Here is a 22,837-nt window from a genome sequence, read left to right as displayed (position 1 = left end):
CCTGGGTGCCAGTGCCCACCCAGCCCTACTGGAGCCAGGGGAGGGGGCTGGCTGGGAGTGGCCACCGCGGCTCCAGCCCTTGGTGGTCTCTCCTCCCACCCCCCTCCTGCCTGCAGAGCCATCCGGTCCCCACCCAGGTGACAGCCTCCTCACACTCCGTGAGTGGGGTGGAGTGGGGAATCTGGGGAGGGGGCTGGCCAGGAGGGGCCAGGGCAGCTCCAACGCTCCGCGGCCCCTCCCCTCCCATGGGGCCCTCTGGCCCCTTCCCAAGGGCTGCTCTTCCTATGGCCTCTGACGCCCTCCTCCTTCTTGCCTTGCTTTGCCTGGAGCACCCGGTGCCCAGCAAGTCCTTTTCCCAAACCTCCTGGGAGAAGGGACGTGGGAGGAGGGGAAGAAACTTCCAAGGAACTGGAAAGGGGGGGTAGGGAGACAGAAATAAAGACACCAGACAGAGGGAGACACACACACACACACACACACACACACACACACTCAGACACACACAGAAAGAGAGGCCAACAGACAGAAGGAGACAGAGAAAAAGAGAAACAGAGACAGAGAGACAATTCAGATAGAAATAGAGAGACAGAGATAGAGAGTGGGAAGCAGACTAACTCACGGAGTCAGAAGGATAAAAAGGGAGAGAGACAGAAAGACAGGGAAAGAGAAATAAACAGAAAATTAGACACCAAAGAGATACAGGAAGCAAAGCAGACTGAGGAGAGACCAAGAAAGGGGAGAGAGAAGCCAGGGCAGAGCATGCCAGCGGGCGGCATGGAGGGTCACCTGGCGTGGGAGATGTAGTGGCCGCGACCTGGGCCAAGCTGGGTGGGCAGAGAGAAGCCGGTGCCTCAGTGGAGGTCAGGGGGCATGGGAGGGGCAGGAATTCTGCTGCTGCTGCTGGCTGGGGTGGGCGTGGGGGGGGCCTGGAGACCCCCAAAGGGAAAGTGTCCTCTGAGTTGCTCCTGCTCTAAAGACAGTGCCCTGTGTGAGGGCTCCCCGGACCTGCCAGAGAGCTTCTCCCCGACCCTGCTGTCGCTGTGAGTGTCCGGCCCTCTGGAGGCCTGAGGCTGCGGATGGGAGTCCTGGGACCCCAGGGGCTGGGGGGCAGGGTGCTGGCTCCCCAAGGAAACAGGGACCCATCAGGATCTTGGGAGGGGGGCAGCAAAGGATGTCGGGAGGCCTAAAAGGGGGCTGCTGGGATTTGGAAAGGAGCCGGAGGGAAATTCCAAAGGGCAGGGTCAGCATCGGGGCCTGGGAAGAAGGAGAGCCATGGGGTGGGCTGAGCGCTGCCAGGATCCTTGCCAAGCGAGGAGGGCAAACGCCTGTCTCCCCTGGGATGTAGGGGAAACACGCACACCCAGGGTCAGGTGGCATGCCAGGGTCCCCTCCGCCCCACCCCCGGACACAGGAGACAGCTCTGGGATGGGACTGGCACACTGGAGCAGTCTTCTCCTCGCCCACCATTGCCCACATCCCCAGCTCACTCGTTAGGACTGGAGTCACCCAGCTGAAGGCCGGCAGCTTCCTGAGGGTACCGTCACTGCACCTGCTGTGAGTGGGGCCCGGCTTAGCGACGGCCACCTGAGGGAGGGGGTGTCCGTGCACACGCGCGTGGGGGAGTGTGCACACATACACGTATGTGCGTGTCCATGAAAGCATCCGTGTCACACACATACTCACGTGGCATGCGTATGTGTGTGTGACCATGCCCACGTGGGCTGGGGTTGGGAGGGGGCAAGGTTAACGTGTCAGGTAGGGAGCAGCAACCCTGGAAAAATGTCTTTCTAACTTCCTTGCCAGCCTCTTCACATCCAACTCCTTCTCCGTGATCGAGGACGATGCGTTTGCGGGCCTGTCCCACCTGCAGTATCTGTGAGTGAGGCCAGAAGATGGGGGCAGGAATGGGGGCCTGGGAGAGGAAGGCGGAGCCCCTCTGTGTCGCCTAGAGTGGGGGAGATAGGGGCTTGTTGCCCTGGGGAGGAAGTGTCTGCACAAGGGACCGTCTGGAGGGGGCAAGGGTCCTGGCCTCTTGAGTGGGGTTGGGGCTTCTGCTCAGCTGCCCTCTCTGTTTCAAGATTCACAAAAGGCCTGGATGACCCATGACTGTTTCCGGTCCTACCTGACTTTTGGGAGCCCAGGGAGGTTACAGAGAGGCCAGAGATAAAGAAGTGTTTCAAATTAAGAGGAAACTATTCTGAGTTAGTTGGTGATGGTGGTACTGATGGTAATGGTGGTGATGAGAGTATGGCTACGCCAGCATGACTGCTGGTGCTGGTGGTGATGATAATGGTGGTGGTGTGCAGCTGCTCGCAGGGAAGTGGTGGCATTATTGAGGATGGCGGAGTGGGGATGATTTTGATAAAAATGGTGGACCCGACGGTGATGGTGCTGTTGGTGGTATGGACGATGAAGTCTGAAGGGTTGGTGTTAGTGATAATTATCAGTATTCTGGGCATCGGTAATTATTGTATTGGTATTGGTGATGGTTTGGGGTAGGATGTTGGTGTTGGCGTAATGGCAATGTTGTTGGTATGGGGTTTGGTGGTGATGGCGGAGATGTTCGTATGTATGGAAATTGCGGCAGTAGTGGTGCTGATGGGTGATGATGCGAGTGCTGGGGGTAAAGGTGACGTTTCTGTTGTTGGCAGTGCTGGTACCAGTGCTGAAGCTTGTGATAACGGTGGCATTGGTTTTGGTATTGATCACAAAGGCTGTGTTCTTGGTGATGCTTATCAGTGTTGCCGGTGTGGGTTTGGTAATGATGGTGTTGGTGTTGGTGTTGGTATTGATGATGGGAACGGGTGGTGATGGTATCGGTGACAGTGGTGACATGGTATATTGTTGGTGATGACGATGGTAGAGGCACTGGGCGTAATGGATGATGGTGGAGGTATGGGTGGTAATATTGGTGCTAGTGTTGGTGCTGGTGATCAGGGCAGCAGTGGTGGTGATGGTGGTGGCAGTGTTCACGGTGAGGCTGGCAATGACCATAGGGTCAGGTTCTTGGGTCCTGAAAACTGTAGGCTGGGACCTTGCTGAGGAGAGGTTCGTGGGAGGTTTTCCCTGGGATCGTGCAAGCTGTTGGGGGAGAATTCGGCACATTCCAGTGGCCTATGGCTTCCATGGGGTGAGTTCCCCAAGCACTGTAGGGCCACAGCAGGGAACCAAGGGCCGCCCCCTGACCCCACCTTCCCTCCACAGCTTTATCGAAGACAATGAGATTGGCTCCATCTCTAAGAACGCTCTCAGAGGACTCCGCTCACTCACACACCTGTGCGTGCCCCCATCGCCCCAGCCCTCCCTGACAGGCACCCCGCACCCATCACCCAGGCACACAGCGTATCCTGGGAGCTGCTGATGGTTTCTCCTTCTCTCCCTCCACCAGAAGCCTGGCCAATAACCATCTCGAGACCCTCCCCAGATTCCTGTTCCGAGGCCTGGAGACCCTGACTCACGTGTGAGGCTCAAGGGGGCTGGGAGGGTGGGGGGATTTGGGAATGTTTGGGTGGGGGAAGGGGACATCTGTGCCCACTCTTGGTTGGCACAAATGAGTATGACTGCGATGGTTCCTACATATTTTCCACACCACTCGGGGGCCCTATCCTGAAACCTTGCCTGGGGAGGGGTGGGGGGCGTGGCCCGCAGGGAGTGGAATCCGGGTCGCAGCCCCTCCCCGGCCTCTTGCCCCAGGGACCTCCGCGGGAACCCGTTCCAGTGTGACTGCCGTGTCCTCTGGCTGCTGCAGTGGATACCCACCGTGAACGCCAGCGTGGGGACCGGGGCCTGTGCCGGCCCCGCCGCCCTGGCCCACATGCAGCTCCACCACCTCGACCCCAAGACGTTCAAGTGCAGAGCCATAGGTGGGGGCTTTCCCGGTGGGGTGGGAGGGACAGCAGGCGTTCCCGGAAGAAGGTGGGAGATTGGGGAACGGCTGCCAGGGCTGAGGGGCTCACCTCCTTCCCTGCTCTGCCATTTCCTGGCTGTGAGTCTCCTGAGCAAGCAGCATCACCTCCCTGAGCCTCAGTTTTCCTGTCTGTAAATAGGGGTAATAAACAGTAACATAGGGCTGCTGTGAGACTTCAGTGATGTACTTGGCGCAGGGCCTGGGAGGGGAGGCCCGCACAAATGTTCATTCTCCTCGTTGTTGTTATTGATATAAAATCGACCATTTAAAAAGTACTTCCTATGATCATTTTGCTTTTCCACAAATATATTTTGGTACCTTTATGGGTACTGGGCAAAGCAGAGAGCACAGCAGTGATGAAGCCAGTCCTGGGTCTTGCCCTCACAGAGCCCACAGCCAGAGGCAAGCAGAGAGGGATGGCCCAGAATGCTCAGGCCTGGGATGGGGGAAGCACAGAGGGGTCAGGGCTGGGATGGAGGGAAACCGTGGAGCTACGGGAGCCCAGAGCCAGAGCGGGGGCCAGGCACAGCTGGAGGGTCAGGAAGGAGTGGACATTTGAGTTCAAACCTGAAGACCATTACTAACATCATCATCATCAAAGCGTAAGACATGCTTTTGGTCTTTGGGATTCACAGAACAAGGGAGTTTAACTTAGTCACCCTTCATTCCATTATTCAACACACAGTCACTGAGGTCCACTCGGTGCCCGTCCCTGTGAGAGGCAATGGGCACACTGTGGTGACCAAGATAACCCCGGGCCTTGGCCTTGGCCTCATGGGGTCACAGTCCTGGGGGTGGGGAGACAGACGTTAAATAAAACATTGCACCAATAAGTGTATGGTACACATTGTGATAAACACAGGGGGTGATGAGAGAGTTTAGGCGGTGGTCCTGCCTTACCTGGGGCATCGGAGAAGGCTTCTCTGAAGAGGTAGCACTAGATGTGGACGTAGCTAAGTGGAGTACAGAGGAAGGAGCCCGCATGTGCAGTGACCCCCAAGGCAGCACAGAGCTGGTCCTGAATGAGGATCAAAGGGAGGCACGTCTGGTTTACGGGAGTGAGGAGGGAAGGACACAGATGAGGTGGAAGGTGCAGGGGCCTCACTGCAGGACTTCGAAAGCCACAGAGAACAAGGTGGACTTTATCCAGAGGGCTGTGGGAAGCCATGAAGGGTTTTGAGCAGGGAGTGACATGATTTGATGACCATTTTTAAAAGATCCCCTTTGGATGGGTATGCTCAGTGGTTTGGTTCATTGCTTCAACCCTGGTCCCTAGGAGTAGGGCCTGGCATGTAGAGTGAAGTATTGTAGACTGGAGTCCACCACCCGGCTCCACCGCCACCACACTGGGCAATCTGGGTGCACCGTTACCAAAAATGCTAAGGTGCTGTAACAGAGAGGCTGTCAATAGCAAGAATTAAAGAAAACAGAAGGGTCTGAGGTGAGCAGTCCAGGTGGGTGGGGCAGCCCCTGGGTGTTATCCTGCTTTCCACGGCTGAAACCGAGCTGTGGCCCCGTCCATAGGCCAGTTCACAAGGAGAAGGGGAAAGGGCCAAGTCCAGGATGAGCCGTCTTCCTACAAGCAAGGCAAGCACTACAACCATCACTCTGCTTTTGTTCCACTGGGAACTTGGTCTGGTCATGGCCACAGCGGACCTCAGAGGCTGGGGGGGCAGCGTAGGGGCAGTGCTGGGCTAATGTGGCCTCTGGCTGGGCAGCTTTGTGCCCAGCTGCTCTCCTATCTCATGGAAGATGGGAAGGATGGCTTTGGCAGGACAGGCTGGCTGCCTGTGCCTCTTAGCCTCAGTTTCCTCATCTATAAAGTGGATATAATAACAGAACATAACCCATAGGGATCTTGTGAAACTAAATGAATGAATAAATGGCTACTTCTAAGCAGCTCTTTGCTGATGCCACGCAGCTTAGAAAACAGAGTACCGCCATGTTGTCGTGAGTTAATACGTCCATAGGTAAAAAGATTCCACTGTATGTCCCTACGAGGTCGACACCGTGGTGGTCCTCACCTCAGAGGTGTGCAAAGCGGGACTCAGTGATGAGGACCCGTGGGGTGCCCCTGGCCTGCCTGACTCTCTCCCCTCCCCGCTGCACCCCCTCCCAGAGCTGTCCTGGTTCCAGACGGTCGGCGAGTCAGCGCTGGGCGTAGAGGCTTTCTCCTACCAAGGGGAGCCCCACGTCGTCCTGGCACAGCCCTTTGCCGGCCGCTGCCTCATCCTGACCTGGGACTACAGCCTGCAGAGCTTCCGGCAGGAGGAAGAGCTGTCTGGTAAGCCCACTCCCATCCTCCAGCCTGCCAGGTAGCCTGCCCAGCTCGTCTGACAGGCGCCCTGCTCCCCGCCTCCCCACAGCGCCCTCGGTGGTGTCCTGCAAGCCGCTGGTGCTGGGCCCGCGCCTCTTTGTGCTGGCCGCCCGCCTGTGGGGAGGCTCGCAGCTGTGGGCCCGGCCCGGCCCCGACCTGCGCCTGGCCCCGCTGCAGGCCCTGGCTCCACGGCGGCTGCTGCGGCCCAATGACGCCGAGCTCCTGTGGCTGGACGGGCAGCCCTGCTTCGTGGTGGCCGACGCCTCCAAGGCGGGCAGCACCACGCTGCTGTGCCGGGACGGGCCCGGCTTCTACCCGCGCCAGAGCCTGCACGCCTGGCACCGGGACACGGATGCCGAGGCCCTCGAGCTGGACGGCCGGCCCCATCTGCTGCTAGCCTCCGCCTCGCAGCGGCCCGTGCTCTTCCACTGGTTTGGGGGCCGCTTCGAGAGGCGCACAGACATCCCCGAGGCCGAGGACGTCTATGCCACACGCCACTTCCAGGCCAGCGGAGATGTGTTCCTGTGCCTGACACGCTACATCGGGGACTCCATGGTGAGGCTGAGCCCAGTCCCGTGGGGCAGGCACAGGCCGGGCCTGACCTGCATCGGCAGACTCCCACTCAGGGCTGACCTTCCAGCACTGACCCCACCTTGCGCACTGGCCTCTGAACTCTGACCCGCCTCACGGGCTGAGCTTCCTAATGTGCTGACCTTTGAGCTCTGACCCCACCCCAACACTGACTCCAAGACTGTGAGCCCTGGAGGCTGGCTGACCCTAAACCACTCCCCATCCCCCAACACTGACACTGGCCCCGAGATTCTACCGCCAAACTCCAACACACCCCAGAAACTACATTTAATCACACCCTGAAGCCCCAGGGCTGACGGCCCACCCCCTCCAGCACTCTCTCTCTGGAGTGAGGTACAGCCAGGGGGAGGGCTCTGGGCCTAAAAGGCACTGATCTGACGCAGGTGTTCACAGGGTGTCTGCATGGGGAGCAGACTGTGGGCACAGGGACAGGAGCAGGGAGATCAGGAAGACCGGGAAGGAGGCTGTGTGATGGTCCAGGAGGGAGGTGACTGTGGCTGGGCTGGAGGGCAGCCAGAATAAATGAGAGACATAAATACCATGGTAGGTGAAACTGACAGATTCCAGGGCTGACTGATTCTATGTGGGGTGTGAGGGAGAGAGAAGGGCTCAGAATGACTCCAAGTCGGTGGCCTGAGCAGCTGGGTGGTGACATTTATGAAGATAAGAAAGCTGTGGGAGTTTGGGGACCTGCAGGCCTCTGTTCCCAAGCTGTCCCAGGTCCTCCAAAGCCTAGAGGACCACTGACGGGCAGGCCTGGCCCTCTTGGACCCCAGCCCTAATAAGCGGCCACCCTCCGCAGGTCATGCGCTGGGATGGTTCCATGTTTCGCCTGCTGCAGCAGCTTCCCTCTCGTGGCGCCCACGTCTTCCAGCCACTGCTCATCGCCAGGGACCAGCTGGCTATCCTGGGCAGCGACTTCGCCTTCAGCCAGGTCTTCCGCCTTGAGCCTGACAGGGGGCTCCTGGAGCCACTGCAGGAGCTGGGGCCCCCAGCCTTGGTGGCCCCCCGGGCCTTTGCCCATATCACCATGGCCGGCAGACGCTTCCTCTTCGCTGCTTGCTTCAAGGGCCCCACACAGATCTACCAGCATCACGAGTTAGACCTCAGTGCCTGAGACTGGAAGGGCCCCTGGACATGGCTGGCAGAGGGCTGGCATGGGGAGTCCTGGGCCTCTGGATGCCCCATTGCCTAGACTCCTGGTCCTACTCAGAGGTGACTGCTGGTCCTGTGAGATACTGACCACAGGCCAAGTTCCAGGCAAGAGCTGCTCGTCCAGTCTTAAGCAACATCTTGGCTGGGGGCAGATGACCCCTCCCCCTCCAAGAATGACTTGGGGGCTCAGGCTGGGGCACCGCCACACGGAGACAGTACAGAAATCATGGGGGGCGGGGGGGTAATGTGCAGAGCTCCATGAGGTCTGGAAGCGCCCCGCTCAACCCGCTCTCAACCCTCCTATTCCCTGTAAAAGTACTACGGAGAGGATAGCTTTCCTTTTCCTTCTAAACTCAATCCAGCCAATTGCTTTTAGTGCCCGCCTCCGTGACGTCATCAGTAGCTGGGCAGTTTTCCCTGCCGGGCTTGCTAACTTCCTCTGCTGCTTGTGCGCATGCCTGCTGCCGAGGCGGAAGCCCAGCGTGTCTTCCCTGTTGCGCGTGCGCAGGGAATAGGCGGGAAATTGAGAATTGTTGCCGGGAGTCCGAGGTACCCGTCCTCGGTCAGTGAAAGGGGCGAGGACAGAAAGTGGACGAGCTCAATAAACGCGCTGTGCACCCGCCTCACCGGTTGTTGTGGGGTCTTTGGGAGAGGGTGTCTGCTGTGGCATGGGGGTGGGGTGAGGGAGGAGCATTCGTGTCCCAGGAACGGTATTATGGGGGGGCGGTGTCCCAGGGTACATTTTGGCTGCCCTTGTTGAGCTTTCGTGAGGTTTCTAAGGAGTGTGTGCTCATGATTATGGGGGGCCTAGTGGGATGTCCAAGGGATATAAGGGCATTATTAGGGGACAGGTCACGGGTTTATTGTTGGTCTCGTGTCTTATGTATTGTAGGAGATACTGTGGGGTGTTTTGGAGGATTTTAGGCATTTTTATGGCTCTTGCGGACTTTTGGAAGTCTTATTGGCTATTGGAGACTGTCTCAAGGGAGTTCAGGGCTTGTTGGAGTTCTCACACCGTGTGGTCATTATATATTATTAGGAGTATCATGGGGAATCATTTAAAGGTCTTACAGGAACATTTGAGTGTTAGGAAGGGTCTTTTATACTAAAATGGGGTCTGAGGCGAGTCGGAGGGTCACTATTATAATCATAAGCTATCTGGCTACTCCTGTTGTGACAGGATGATCCCACATCCTAGTTTTCCTGGGAAGGTCCCACTGTCCACCTGAGTGTCCCAGCATTCCATCTGGCTAGAGCTCCCTTTCACTCTCAGAATGTCCCCCATGTGGCTACTAGAGCATTTTAAATGGCAGATGTGGCTCCCATGGCCACGGAGGCAGAGGTCAGGCCCCATGCCGTCCACCAGGCCATGAGGAAGCAGGCCTGTGGGCTTGTCCCAGTGGAGAGATTCAGCTGCCAGCTTCCATGCTGGCCCCCATGCACATCCACCTTCTCCTGGCCCCCCAAAACCCCAACGCGCACATAGGGAGTTTCGAGGCTGCTTGGGCATGAGGCAAGATCATTTAAGAGTGAAAATTGAACAAAGACCCCCTCCAGTGAGAGATGAGATGGAGCCCTGGCCAGGTGGTCTGAGAATTCCATCCTGGAGTTTAGGATCCTGTGCAGAGCCAGGACTTGGGGAAAGAGTGGCCCTCGGTGCTCTTTCCGCTGATCCATCCTCAACAGTTATGCTCAGAGCCTGGGAGAGGTGACAGGGTCAGCTTGTGAGAGTGGATCAGGTTATATCTCGCCAGGGTGCACACACACACACACACACGCACACGCGCACACACACACACACACCTCATGCCCTATGTCCCAGTCAGCTCCATTCTGTCTCTGTCTTACCTGAAGTGATGAGAGGTGGGGCATCGCCTGGATAGTGACTAGGGAAAGAAAAGTGATGAGATCTCTGTTCACCCCCGTTCATCCGCTCCCTCAAGGCTAGAGGATTCTCAGCTTGCCCCGACCTATCTGCCTAGCTATTTTCCCACAAAGTTGTACCATCCCAGGGACCAAAGCATTTCATGATTGGAGGCCCTCTGAGGATTCATGGCTCTGAAGAATAAACCTGGAAGATCTCAGTAACAGGAATTCTCCAGGGCAAGACCCAGAAACCCGGCCTTTTTTTTTTTTTTTTTTGCGAAATTTAGCTCTTTCCCCCTGAAAGGTGTCTGTCCAGTACGAGGCAGGCACACTGCCTGGAGCCCATCTTACCGGGGCTTCCGGCTGAACTTGCATTTGCATTTCCCACCTGTTAGGAGAAAGGGGAACGTCAGGGGAGGACACCCACTGCCCTGCGCTGCCCCCTCCCCCGCCAGCTGCTCCACTCACTCATGAGGACGATGATGCCAATGGCGCACAGGACCGCTGCGAAGATGAGCCCGCCGACACGGAGGCTGAACCAGTCTAGGAGAAACCCAGAGGGGGCCCTCGGTGCCAGCCCGTGCCCTCCTCATCCAAGCCCCCAACCGCTTGACGATATGCATTAAGCACCCCTGATGTGGGATACAGCAGTGGAGAGAACAGACAGCCCTCCAGCCCCCGCACTCACTTTCCAGTCTCTACACAGCAAGCGACAGAGATCTAACGTGGAGTTAGGTAGAGAGAAGCGGTCTGAAGACATATAAGCAGGGCCAGGGGACGGAGAGTCAGAAGACAGCTCTTTTAGGGAGAGTGGCCAGGGGAGACCCAGCTGAAGGGGCACATTTGAGCAGAGGCCTGAGGAGGGGAGGGAGGGAGCATGGGGCAACGTGGAAGAAAACGTGGGGGTGGTTTTAAGGACCAGGCTGGCATGCCTGGTTGCCTTAATCCCCTGTGTTTACGGTTCAATGCCCCAATCCTCACCCCTGGGTCACCCCCATCAGACCCTCACTCAACCCTGTGTGGGACCGTTGGCACGAAATCGGTCTGAGGGGTGAGTGGGGCTGCAAAGGGAGGGGCACAGGCTCTCACCGTAGTAGAAAGGACTGTTTTTATCTGCAAGGAAAGAAAAATAGGACATGAATCCAGGATAAGAGTGGGGTTGCAGGGGTCCTGGGGGAGACTTTGGGGGCGGGACTGGTAGAAGAGTCGGTCTGACTCACCTTCCGGGTCGTTGGCATCCAAGGCAGGCAGGCCTGGCGGGGAGAAGCGGGGTAGGAGAGAGATGGGGGTGCTGGCCTCGGCAAAGCTGGGGCCAGGGCCGTTGGAGCTCCAGGCCTCAGCGTAGGGTCCCCTGATGGACAGTTCCCCACCTCCCACGGGCACAGGGGTCCAACCCCAAACTAGCTCCTCTGCACGTTCCACCTCGGAAATGAGGGTTTCCCCCGACTCAGCCCCACACCTGCAATAGGTTTTCACCTGGGTGGCTTTGGGCCACCTAGCCAGCCTTTGGCCTGATGTTTCCAGACACCTGGCTAATCCACACCCCCTGCAGAAACGAGCGATGGTCTTGTCAAGATGACAGGTGGCTTCAGCTCCCAGGCGTTCTCAGCCCTCATCTCCTGGTTCTGCCACGTCCACATCCCACCCATCCCTCACCACCCCCCTTACAGTGACTTACTAATTATAAACTTAATATGCTTTATTTAAAAAGGCAACTTTACATCACTACCCTGAATGGAATGGCAGTCTTGCCCAATGTAACTGATAAAAACAGATACAACGAGGGCTTCCCTGGTGGCGCAGTGGTTGAGAGTCCGCCTGCCGATGCAGGGGACACGGGTTCGTGCCCCGGTCTGGGAAGATCCCACATGCCGCGGAGCGGCTGAGCCCGTGAGCCATGGCCGCCAAGCCTGCGCGTCCGGAGCCTGTGCTCCGCAATGGGAGAGGCCACAACAGTGAGAGGCCCGCGTACCGCAAAAAAAAAAAAAAAACAGGTACAATGAAAGCAAAGGACTAGGTTTGAATTCTGGCTAGAAGCAGTGGGCTGCCTTAGCTCTGGGCCTAAGCTCTGTTCTTTCTTTGTTAAAGGGAGGTTCATATTTTTAAATTATATTTAAAGCACAAACACATGGTGCTTACTCTGTCCCAGGCACTCTTCTAACTGCTCTGCAAATAGTAACTCGTTTAATCCTCACAGTGACTCTATAAGTAGGTGCTACTATTGTCCATATGGGGAAACTGAGGCACAAGGGGCTTTGGTAACTTGCCACATAACCTTGAAACCCTTACCTCTCGTAATCAAGTGTTAAGAAGTGTTAAAGACAGAGTAGCCCAGAGCTGAGCCTTCTTGATGTCACCAAGGAGACATCAAGACCACGCATGACGAGCTGTGTGAGCCTCTGCTGTAAGAGGTCCTCCTTTATGTGTTCCTTGAAATCACCAGTGTGGTACTTCCCACCTTCCAGGAGATGCTGTCCTGAGACTCACCACCCCACAGCGCAGGCAGAAAGCACGAGAGAGCCACACACAAGCGTGGTCACCACCCAGCTGAGGGGGTCAGGGGAAAGGCAGTCCAGGAACGGGCACTCACCTGCCAGGAGGACGAGCAGGCTCAGGGCCACCTCTTGCATGTCGGAGAGCTGGCCTGGAGGGATCTAGGGGGGAGGTCCAGCTTTAGCAGGGCCACCGGGATGCCTGTGGTTCCCAATCCCCTGCTGCTGTGCTCCTTATCCAGGGTACACAGCTCACCCCAGGGCAGAAAGCCTGGCCTTGAAACTCCGCTGGGCTGAGAGATAAGAAGGAGCCGGAAAGTGCAGTGGGGGCTGGGTGAGAACGAAGGCCTACGGGGGAGCAGCAATAATAACTCACTGGACGTGGACTTGAGGCTTTAAGTGAATTGCCCTGGCAACCAAATGAGGAAGGTGCCGCCAGCTGTTATCCCCATCTTACAGATGTGGAAACTGAGGCTCCAGAGGTGAAAGTGGGTGCTCAAGGTCACCTTGCCAGGAAGCGGGATTTAAACCAGACCTGGTTCTGCGGAGGCTGTTCCTAACTCAGGACTCTCTCAGGGCCTTGGGGTGTTTTGGGAAATGGGGTGTTGGGAGCCAGGTGGCAGGAGGCCTTGTTCCTGGGAGTGTCTCCCATAGACAGCTCGGAGCCTGCCCGCCCTGCCCAGACTTCGCAGACCTTGGGCTGGGCCAGGGCTGGGGACTGAGCTGGCTCCTCTTGTTGCTCTGGGCAGGATGTGGGGAGGAGAGAACTCAGAGAGGATGGAGGACGGGGAGGGGGAGGGAGAGGGCAGCCCCAGCGCACCCCACCGTCCTGCTTCTGCCCCACCCCTGCCCATCCCACCCCAGTCCTCGGTCCTGCCTCTACCCCTACCAAGCTCCTCTGGCAGCAGACAATTCCTCTTTCCCCAGGTAGGCCTGTGCAGCACAAAGAACACTCCGCCGCCCCCTTCTTGGTCCGTTATCAGTCCCCCTGTGCGTCCCCCTGTCCCCTCTCCCGCCCCTGCCCCACTGCCACAGCATACGTTGTCCCAATCTTGATAGCAAGAGCTAACACTTAGATCCACCCTGTGCTGGGCACCGCCAAATGACCTTGCTGGGTTTTCACTCATGTAATCCCCCAAGAATCCCGGAGGCCATTGGTTATACGCCCCATTTCACAGACGGCAAAACACATACCCTCCCTAAGCCTGGTAAAAAGCCCATTGACATTGCCTGCTCTGTCTCCTTGTCGGCAGCTGGAGAGCACGTCCCGTGTGTCTCTCTCTCTCTGGCCTCTATGTAACCCCCTCCCTGAATTTCTTTCCTGAGAACCTTCTTAGCTTCCCAGTTCATCCCATATACCAGACTCACAGTTTTAATTTGAGCATTCATTTCTTTGAGCATTCAGGCAGGAAAAGGGCCTGTAGCTTTGGGGAACATTACTAAGGCGTTTAAGACCGCCCCCCTTCAAATTTGGGGTGGTGCGGGGAGAGTTGGAATGTGTATGTGAGCGGGACAGCCTAGTGGCTCCCAGCACAGGTCTGCAGAAGGACCACCTGTAGTCTAAAGCGAACACGTAGGCTTTGTCACCCCACGATCACACTAATACTAGTAATAAGAGCAGGTGCTGGTTGAATGTTGACCCCACACCAGACACTGTTCTCAGCTCTTTGCGCTGGTTCATACATGTAATCTTCACAGCTTGATGAAGTTGGCACTATGATTAGCGCACGTTGCTGTCGCAACCCTGTCAACCCTGCGAATTCAGCTTAACGCTCTATACTGTCACCCGGGACTCAGAGTCTCAGCGCTTAAGCCTCTTTCCATGGGAGCCTCCAAGCCTCCCTGGCCGGTGAGGGCTCCATTCACCCCCATACAGCCCCTCCCCAGGCACCTCCCAGCATCCCCAGCACAAGGGGCACTGATGGGTGGTCTCAGCCGTACCCCAGCCCCTGCACGACATTTCCACCCTACTGTCCCATGGTGTGGGCTGCTGGGAGCTGGCATCCGGGCATCTGCCCTCTCCTGCCCTGTTCGGGCTGTTATTGGAAGAGGCCCCAGGGCAGCTCCAGAACCGACTGCAGTCGGTGTGAAGCCTTGGAGAGAAAGGCAGCCTGCAGACGGAGGCTGCGCCCACCCCTCTCTGCTCTTTCCTGGCCCCAGAGATCCCAGTGCTGGTGTGAGGACTTTCCGCCGTCCACCCCCTACTATCGTTCTGTTTCTCCATGATGGTGGCCAGGCCCTTCAGGCCTGAGCAAAATGACTCCCTCGTGTCCCTGAAGTCTCCGCGCCACCTCCCCATGTTACAGCTTCCCCGGGAAGCCACCAGCCCCTTCCCCTAGAGGTCTCCAGGACCCACACATTCCCAATATGCGGACACCCTGAGCCCACCCAGTCATCTACCCATCCAGCCAGTCTGATCCTCCCGATCCAGATACTTCTGTGCTACTCAGAACCCCCGACCTACCCAGACCCACCAGTCTAACAGACACCCCAGTCCCATCTGTGGGCCTTACCCTCGCCCCAGCTGGCTCACCTGGCCTCCTGTGTGGTGAATGATGGGGAGGGGGGCTTGCTCTAATCTGCTCCCCCAGCAAAGGACCTTGAAGGGGGAAGGTTCTAGGGGTCTTTAGCAGAGAGCGGTGGAGGGAGGGGCAAAGCCAAGAAGGGGTTGGAGGGAGGGGGCCCCAGCCCCTCACCTGCGTGCTCCCCAGGCTGCGCGGAGGTTCAGGTTCCGGGAGAGAGCGGGGCTGCTTAGCCTGGGTCCTGCCTTTATCCGCAGCCTCCACGCCCTAAGCAAACCTGGGCAGGTAGAGAACTAGTCTGACTCCCTAAAGCTCAGGGGCTCTCTCACCTCACACCTGCTCTTAAAGAGACAGTTCCAACCCCCAACCACTAGTGGCAGGGAGCTCCCTGGGGTCTCTAGGGTCACAGCAGCCTTAGGCGAGGCAGAAGGAGAATACGATGAGGGCTGGAACTCTGCCCCTCACATCCAGAGAGGTGGCTTTCTCCAGCCACCTGCCCCTCAGAAAAGGACCTGGAAGGAGGAGGGGCTCAGGTCTTTAACGGCAGAGCTTCTGCCTGGCGGGGCGGTGGGGGGAAGGCCATGCTTTGTTTGTAATAACCTAATCTCTTTTACTTAGATTGTGTGTTGTCCTTGGAGGGGGGATGGGTGGCCATTGCGGGAGATCTAAAGTCCTCCTCCGGGCTACTTGCTGCCGTTGACACAGTTTGAGGGTCAGCAGAAGATGCTGATAGGACCAAGGTCATGAGGTGGGGACGGGATACACGGGGTGGGGGGAGGGGGTGTGTGAGGGGGCGGTGAGCTGTTGGGCCGTAGACCATGACCTCTCCCCCATCGTGCCCATCATGGCCTAGGGAGGCTGGGATCTGGCTCCCAGCACCAGGCAGACCTTCCCAGCCTGGGTTCTTCCCAAGGGTGCTGGGAGCCAGATGTCTCCGCAGTGGGTGTTGGGACGGGGGCTGCCTCTCACCCCGGATAAGGGCATTGCACTGTGCAAGGCTCCCTTCCCCTCCCTCCTCCCTCTCTTGTCCCTCCTCCTCATGGCATTCCTTCCAGCTGGGGTCTGTGCAGGTCCCCACTTGTTCCCCGTTGGGGTGCCCCCTCCCCCCAATTCCGCCTTTTTAGACAGAGGGACTTTTGTCTGGGGGCTGGATGGAGAACAAGGCGCCTTTGAGTGGCTGGCGGAGGATTGGGGTCACGGGGAGGGGCAGGGCCTTCCTAGGGTGGCTCTGCACTGGCCACCAGCTGGACTCCAGGCGACCCCCAACACCATTGCGGGGGTGGGGAGGAGGGTGCAGGAGCCAGGCCAGGGAGAGGGTACCATGGGGAGTGTGGAGTGCTGGACAAGGAGAGGGGGTTTTGAGGTCAAGGCTCTGCTGGGGGCAGGGAGAAAGGACCCCTCCCCACTTCTCAGCGGGGAGGGGGAAGGGTGGGGCAAGGAACGCCCGCCCAGCTACACGCTTTCTTTATGTGGGCCCCTTGGGCAATTTCTCAATCCCAGGCCCTAGACTAGGACAGGGTCTCCCTACAACTCCCACCAAGGAGGGGCCAGTCCCTGCAAAGAGTGGGGTTCAGTCAGGGTGGGGCTCAGACAAAGCAGGAGGTTCAGAGGGAGATAGAAACAGAGAAGGGGAGGCATGGTGGGGGCAGATCCCAGTCCAGCTAAGGGGGTCTTTGTGTCCGGTCAGATAACATCTCTTGCCCAGACATTTCAAGATTGCAATGTTCCTTTGAAGACCCTTCTGGTGGTCTTGGGGGTGGGGTGGTGTCTCCCTCTGCTGGGAAGTCCAGGAACTGCGTGCGTCCGAGACAGAGAAGGGGCGAGTGCTGGGTGGCTAGGAGGGATGCTCCATCCCTCACCTGTGCCGGAGTCTGCACTCTCAGATGTCAATGGGGCCAGGCAAGAATCATGAATGAGTGCAGGCCAGGCATGAGACTATAAGGTACGGTGGCAGCTGGGCAAACAGAGCTATTGTCCTGTCTATAGGGCAGCCACCGGGACTTCCCTGGTGGCACAGTGGTTAAGAATCCGCCTGCCAATGCAGGGGACTCGGGTTCGAGCCCTGGTCCAGGAAGATCTCACATGCCGCCGAGCAACTAAGCCCATACGCCACAACTACTGAGCCTCAGCTCTAGAGCCCGCGAGCCACAACTACTGAGCCCACATGCCACAACTACTGAAGCCCGTGCACCTAGAGCCTGTGCTCTGCAACAAGAGAAGCCACCACAATAAGAAGCCCACGCACCGCAACGAAAAGGAGGCCCGGCTCTCTGCAACTAGAGAAAGCCCGTGCACAGCAACGAAGACCCAGTGCAGCCAAAAATAAAAATAAAATAAAATAAATTTAAATGAATAAAGGGCAGCCACAAAAATCACTGGCTCAAGCTCATGTGGACAGATACAGAAGTACCTCCCAGACATCTTGCTATGGGAAAAAAAGGAAGATGTAGAGACACATGCTACCATTTGTAAGGGGAAAAATAATGTATATTCATATACTTATAAATGAATGAAATATCTTTGGAGATTGGTACCCATGGCTGCTTCTGAAGAGGAAGACCGAGAGGCTGGGAGATGGCTGGGAAGGGAGACTCACTTAAGCTCATGCACCTTTTTCTACCTTCTGAATTTTAAATCCTGCAAGTGTACTACTTTGAAAAAAAGTTTAATTAAAAGAATTTCAAGGATAACCTCTACACAGTTCTAGCCAATTGCTTCTATACTTTCAAAAGATGTCAGGAACCTGAACCTTTATGTAGAGTTCCCAATATTAAAAGTTGGCTCAGGGAATAATACCCTGGCGGTCCAGTGTTTAGGACTCGGCACTTTTACTGCTGTGGCCGAGGTTCAATACCTGGCTGGGAACTAAGATCCCATAAGCCGCGTGGTGCGACCAAAAAACAAAAAAAGGCTCAGAGTTTTAAAAAATTATGCAGGTCAAACGAAACAAATCTAAGGGCTGGTTTCAGCCTGGGGGGGACCACCAATTAGAGCCTTCTGCAAACTTCATTCCCTGAAGTTTTAATCATATGGTCTTGCGTTTGGAGGTTTATAAGCCTATACCTAACCCAGGGTGGAACAGAATGTGCCCCATCCAAGTGGGTGTTGGGCAGGGGCTGGGGCTTAGGGCAGGACTTGAGACTCCCGCGTGGATGGGGACAGGTGTGAACACTGAGACCCTGGGGAAGGTCTGCAGGGAATGGAGTGCATGCAGCCGCTTGCATCCTATTGGGGGTTGAATCTCTTTTGGGATGAGTTTTCTAGGCCCGCTTGACTTCAGTCATATTCAACATGTGTCCGCTTATTTATATATGTATATGTGTTGTGTGTTTATGTTTATATACAAATATATGTGTTAATATTATATTATCATGTTATATAGATAATAAAGCCATTTGGAATATTTTCCCTTCATTTTGCTTTTGAAATCATTTGGAGTTTTTTGTCTGTTTTTTGTTTTGGGTTTTTTTTAATTAATTAATTTATTTATTTATTTATGGCTACATTGAGTCTTTGTTGCTGCACGCAGGCTTTCTCTAGTTGCAGCAAGCGGGGGCTACTTTTCGTTGCGGGGCACAGGCTTCTCATTATGGTGGCTTCTCTTGTGGCAGAGCACGGGCTCTAGGCGCGCAGGCTTCAGTAGTTGTGGCTCACGGGCTCAGTAGTTGTGCTTGCGGACTCTAGAACACAGCCTCAGTAGTTGTGGCGCACGGCCTTAGCTGCTCCGCAGCATGTGGGATCTTCCCGGACTAGGGCTCGAACCCGTGTTCCCTGCACTGGCAGGCGGATTCTTAATCACTGCGCCACCCGGGAAGCCCGAAATCATTTGCTGAAGCAGAGATTAGCTGTGATTTCTCAGTATCCTGGGAATTCTTGCGAAATGAGAAAAACCAAACCTACAGATGGTTTCTGAACATCACCAAGTTTTCAGGAACGCCGAATTCAAGTACAAAATCAAGGCTGTGGGGTGTTTTGTAGTCACCAGTTCAAAGTTTTATTAATCGGGCTTTTGCTAGTCAGGACTCAGTCATTTTATTGCTCTTCTCTTAAGGCTGCATTTCTTCGGGATTCTGGCAAATTCATAGGCCCTAAATGGGGCAGCCTGGGGTGTGGGAGCTGGAAGCACCCCGACCCATGAGAGGGGTCCTGGTGGGGCTGGGGCCTCACCTTCCCAGGTAGAGGCTGAGAGGCTGGGCTGGGGGGCTGGGAAGGTGTGATCACAGTTGACGCTCCAAGCTCCTGCTTCCTGGGCAAGACGGGGACAGAGATACCCGTGGGCAGACAAATGAGGCCGCCTGCGGCTCTGTGGGGCCGCTCCCTGTGGCCTCAGAATTCAGCACCTGTGGGAAAAAAGAGGGAGCTGGCAGGTCCTGTCTTGACACTTTGGAGGTGTGGCTGTGGGCATGTCGCTGTCTGCCTGGCTTCCAGGTGCCACATGAGGTGCCACACGAGGCAACTTAAGGTTAACAGGACCCTTGAGATCTGCACTCTGTGCCGCTCAATGTCATCACCCACCAAGAGAAGCTGGAAAGGTTGATTTCTATGATGAAATCTCCTGATTTTTAAATGTTGGTAACTGACTTTTAATTTCCCTAACACTTTGTGGACCAGATGAATGTGTCCAAGGTTGGATCTGGCCCTATGGCCACCTGTGTGAGTCTCCATCTTAGGGACTAGGAAAGCTAGGGGTGGGGCAGGGGGGAGGTTCAGGTACCACCATTCCCCACCCACACCCCCCACACCCCCCACCCCCCCACCCCCCCCACCCCCCGCTACCCCTCCTCCCCTCCAGGCATGTTTCTGCCTCAGGGCCTTTGCAACAGCTGTTCCCTCTGTCTGGGATTCTTCTCCCACATGTCAGTACTGACTTATCTATCTTCAAAGCATATTCCAGGAAACTCCTCTTTGCTTTTTTGATTATCATGTCAGGTCCTCCCCCAAATTTTCATCTGAATTATATAGAGAACAACACCTGGCAGTAATGTAATGGTGCTCCTGAAGTATTTCTTAAATAATAAGAGAAAGGAGCTCTTATGCCCCCGCTCACCATCACAGAGGCCTTGCTGGAGTGAGGTGGGGGTGGTGAGGGCAGAGCTGCTAATGGGGGCAGGTGGGCAAGGGGGACCACATTTGCTGACAGTCCTGGACCAGTTTCCTCATCACTGGGGATGGGGGCTTGGGCTGATGGCTAGGAGTCCTGAGTGTGAGTTGGAATTATAGGGAAGCAAGAGAGAGGATTTGGGGGTAGGATGGGGAGCCCTGTAGCCTCCTCCCAGCCTGTCTCAGTCCCTGAGACAAGGATCTCAAACTGGCGGCCCCCGGGCCAACCCAACGATTGTATATGTTTGCTTGAGTTCAGAGAGTGTTGCAAAAATTCACAGTTGCCAACATTTAAACTCGGGATATTTCAACATAACAAGCTGCATGTTCAGCTTCTCGTGGAAGATCTGGCCTAACTGGGCCACATTCCCCCTTGGCATTAGTTGTTGGAGAGGCAGGTCTGTCTCCCCGGGGTGACCCAGGCCCCATCTTCCCCTGATAGGAAGCTTCAAGGGAGGGAGGGAGGCAGAGGGAGACCCACAGTTGCTCTGGCCCCAGGCCTGCTCCTGTCACCTCCCATCCGAGACCCACCCTCTGCCTATGTGGCCACCATTACAGCACAGACCCTGGACACACACATCCTGAGGGACTCATCCCTGGGGGATGTATCATGGCGCGGTTCAGGCAGGAAAAATCCCCAGGACTGTCATCCCGAGTCTGCCCGAGGTCAGGGGAAAAGGCATGATTACAGAAAAACCTGGTGATATTTTGAGACTCCCTCCTGAAAGTCTTTGGCAACTAGCATCAGAAAAGACCAAGCCTTGTAAAATCCCTGCACATAGAAGGGGCAGGAGAACACTTCTGAGATGCAAGAACTCAGAAAAAATTATGAATATAGGTAGAGACATAGAGAGGTAAAGCAAATGAGGCAAACTATTAAGAATCGGTGAATCTCTGTGAAGGGTATTTGGGTTCAACGTACTGTTTATGTAACTTTTCTGTAGTTAAAAAAAAAATCAAAATAAAAGTTGGGGCGAATCAATAACATTTTTTAAATTAACATTTACACAAAAATAATAAAACACAAGATCAAAAACAACAGAGGAAAAATAAATTCAGAATTGGGTAACCTAAATGTTAAATAAACAGAATTTAATTGAACTTTGGATCTCATGTATTTATGTTTATACTATACAATAATTAAATATTATTTATAAATAAATATATACATTCATTTTTTTCCCTTTTAGATAAAAGCCTGTGTTCCTCCACACACACACACCGTCTTCCTTTTCCTTCTCTCGGATCAGTCCCTGACCCCTCGGTACCCACTCTGCCCCTCCCGCTAGCCGTGGGTGCCTTACCCACGCCTGGCTGCCTAGCCCTGGCCTGGTGGGGGCACCCTGAGGCTCTGAGGCTGATGCTAGGGCTGGCAGGCTCCTGCTTGGCTGCAGAGGCAGGGAGATGAGTCTGCAGTTCTAAGAGCTGGGCTGGCAGCCGCTGCCGTGCAGAGGCACTGACCAGGCAGCCCTCAGGCAGCCAGGGCCCCTGACATCTCAGTCTCCCAGCTCCCTTCCCCCTGCACCTTGGCATCCAAGAAAGCATTGCTGAGAGCCAACTGCACACCCCTGTACATCCCTGAGTCATGACCTGCTATTACTAACTGCCTCTCTCTATTGTCAACTAACAGTCCTGCGGCATGTGGGGCTGTGGGACTTACCACTGGCTAGGCAGGCATTGTTCTCCCAGTGGAGGAAACGGTGGCACAGAGGAGCTCAGTCACCTCCCCACAAGACACACAGTTATTTAAGGGTTAAAGTTGGGATTCCAAGGCAGGTTGTCTGGCTCCACACCCTGTGAGTGTGTAGGATCAAGGGCCCCGCATAATTTTGTGGGTCCCAAGAACAGACAGCTGGTCAGAAGAGGGAATGAAATACCAGAGAATATTGCCAGAACCAACCACTCCTCCCCTGCCGCTGCCCCCACCCTGGCCCAGCCTCCATCCTCTCCCTCCTGGACCATCACACAGCCTCCTCCCTGGTCTCTCTGCTCCCATCCCACCCCTTACAGTCAGCTTCCCACACACAGCCAGAGGGAGCCTGTGAACCCCTGAGTCAGATCAGGGCCCTCCTCTGGCTGCATCTCACTCCTGGTAAAAGCCAAGGTCCTCACCATGACCGGCAACCTGTAAATCACTCCCCTACCTGGTCACCCATCACTTCTCCTCCCCATCAACCCCTCACTCACTCACTTACTCAGCTGTAGACACACTGGCCCCCCTGCTATTCCTCCAACCCACTAGGTGCCTTTCCAGCCCCAGGACCTTTGCACTTGCCGTTCCCTCTACCGAGTTCACTCTTCTCACAGATGTCACATGGGTCCCTCCCTCATCTTCTTTTTTCAGGGCTTTGCTCAAATAGCACCTTCTTGATGAGGCTTTCCTTGGCTACTTGATTTAAAACCACATCTTCAGGGGCTTCCCTGGTGGCGCAGTGGTTGGGAATCCGCCTGCCAATGCAGGGGACACGGGTTCAAGTCCTGGTCTGGGAGGATACCGCGTGCTGCAGAGCAACTAAGCCCGTGAGCTGCAACTACTGAGCCTGTGTGCCTAGAGCCCATGCTCTGCAACAGGAGAGGCCACCGCAGTGAGAAGCCCACACACGGCAACGGAGGGGGGATGGCCCCCGCTCGCCGCAACTAGCGAGAAGCCTGCGTGCAGCAGCAAAGACCCAATGCGGCTAAGAATAAAACAAATTAAATTTAAAAAAAAACAAAAAACCACATCTTCAGTCTGGAACCACCTCGCCCCACCCTGTTCTCTACTTTTCTCTGTAGCGCTGGCATATATCACCTCCTGACATGCTGTGTAATCCTATGCTTATTGGTTATATTTATTCTCCCTCCCATGTCCTGTAATGTCAGCTTTGGGAGGGAGGGACCTTCCTTG

At 55.7% G+C, this 22,837-nt stretch overlaps 2 protein-coding genes across 5 annotated transcripts; one reads left to right on the top strand and one right to left on the bottom strand.

Moving 5' to 3' along the window:
• The first annotated feature begins 449 nt into the window (after positions 1–449).
• On the top strand, positions 450–8,656 carry LGI4 (leucine rich repeat LGI family member 4). The gene is made up of 9 exons (XM_079907342.1): positions 450–1,040; positions 1,483–1,554; positions 1,804–1,875; positions 3,205–3,276; positions 3,389–3,460; positions 3,694–3,863; positions 6,027–6,191; positions 6,274–6,779; positions 7,618–8,656. Exons 1-9 carry the CDS (start codon positions 871–873, stop codon positions 7,930–7,932), a joined length of 1,614 nt encoding a protein of 537 aa, XP_079763468.1. The 5' UTR covers positions 450–870; the 3' UTR covers positions 7,933–8,656.
• Positions 8,657–9,453: 797 nt separating this feature from the next.
• FXYD3 (FXYD domain containing ion transport regulator 3) lies at positions 9,454–15,151 on the bottom strand. 4 transcript variants are annotated; one of them, XM_079907274.1, is made up of 8 exons: positions 15,025–15,151; positions 12,427–12,490; positions 11,057–11,089; positions 10,926–10,949; positions 10,305–10,379; positions 10,188–10,224; positions 9,819–9,856; positions 9,454–9,669 (listed from the first exon to the last, which is right to left on the bottom strand). In XM_079907274.1, the coding sequence occupies exons 2-8, from the start codon at positions 12,464–12,466 to the stop codon at positions 9,650–9,652; spliced, it is 267 nt and encodes an 88-aa protein (XP_079763400.1). In that variant the 5' UTR covers positions 12,467–12,490; positions 15,025–15,151; the 3' UTR covers positions 9,454–9,649. The 4 variants fall into 4 exon arrangements, with proteins under 4 accessions (XP_079763400.1, XP_079763399.1, XP_079763398.1 ...); XM_079907273.1 differs by having other exon boundaries at positions 12,427–12,621; positions 15,025–15,132; XM_079907272.1 differs by lacking the exon at positions 15,025–15,151 and adding an exon at positions 13,697–13,715.
• Positions 15,152–22,837: the final 7,686 nt, after the last annotated feature.

This window comes from Stenella coeruleoalba, assembly GCF_951394435.1.
Source record: "Stenella coeruleoalba genome assembly, chromosome: 20".
NCBI lineage: Eukaryota > Metazoa > Chordata > Mammalia > Artiodactyla > Delphinidae > Stenella > Stenella coeruleoalba.
This window is presented reverse-complemented; position numbering and strand designations above follow the sequence as displayed.

Excerpts from the sequence above, each read along its gene's own strand:
- FXYD3 (XM_079907274.1), bottom strand. The coding sequence starts at position 12,466 with ATGCAAGAGGTGGCCCTGAGCCTGCTCGTCCTCCTGGCAG. Across the intron at positions 10,950-11,056 it reads GGATGCCAACGACCCGGAAG|ATAAAAACAGTCCTTTCTAC; the intron begins GTGAGTCAGACC and ends CTTTCCTTGCAG. Across the intron at positions 10,380-10,925 it reads AAACAGTCCTTTCTACTACG|ACTGGTTCAGCCTCCGTGTC; the intron begins GTGAGAGCCTGT and ends GGTTTCTCCTAG.
- LGI4 (XM_079907342.1), top strand. The coding sequence starts at position 871 with ATGGGAGGGGCAGGAATTCTGCTGCTGCTGCTGGCTGGGGTGGGCGTG. Across the intron at positions 3,461-3,693 it reads CTGGAGACCCTGACTCACGT|GGACCTCCGCGGGAACCCGT; the intron begins GTGAGGCTCAAG and ends CTCTTGCCCCAG. Across the intron at positions 6,780-7,617 it reads GCTACATCGGGGACTCCATG|GTCATGCGCTGGGATGGTTC; the intron begins GTGAGGCTGAGC and ends CACCCTCCGCAG.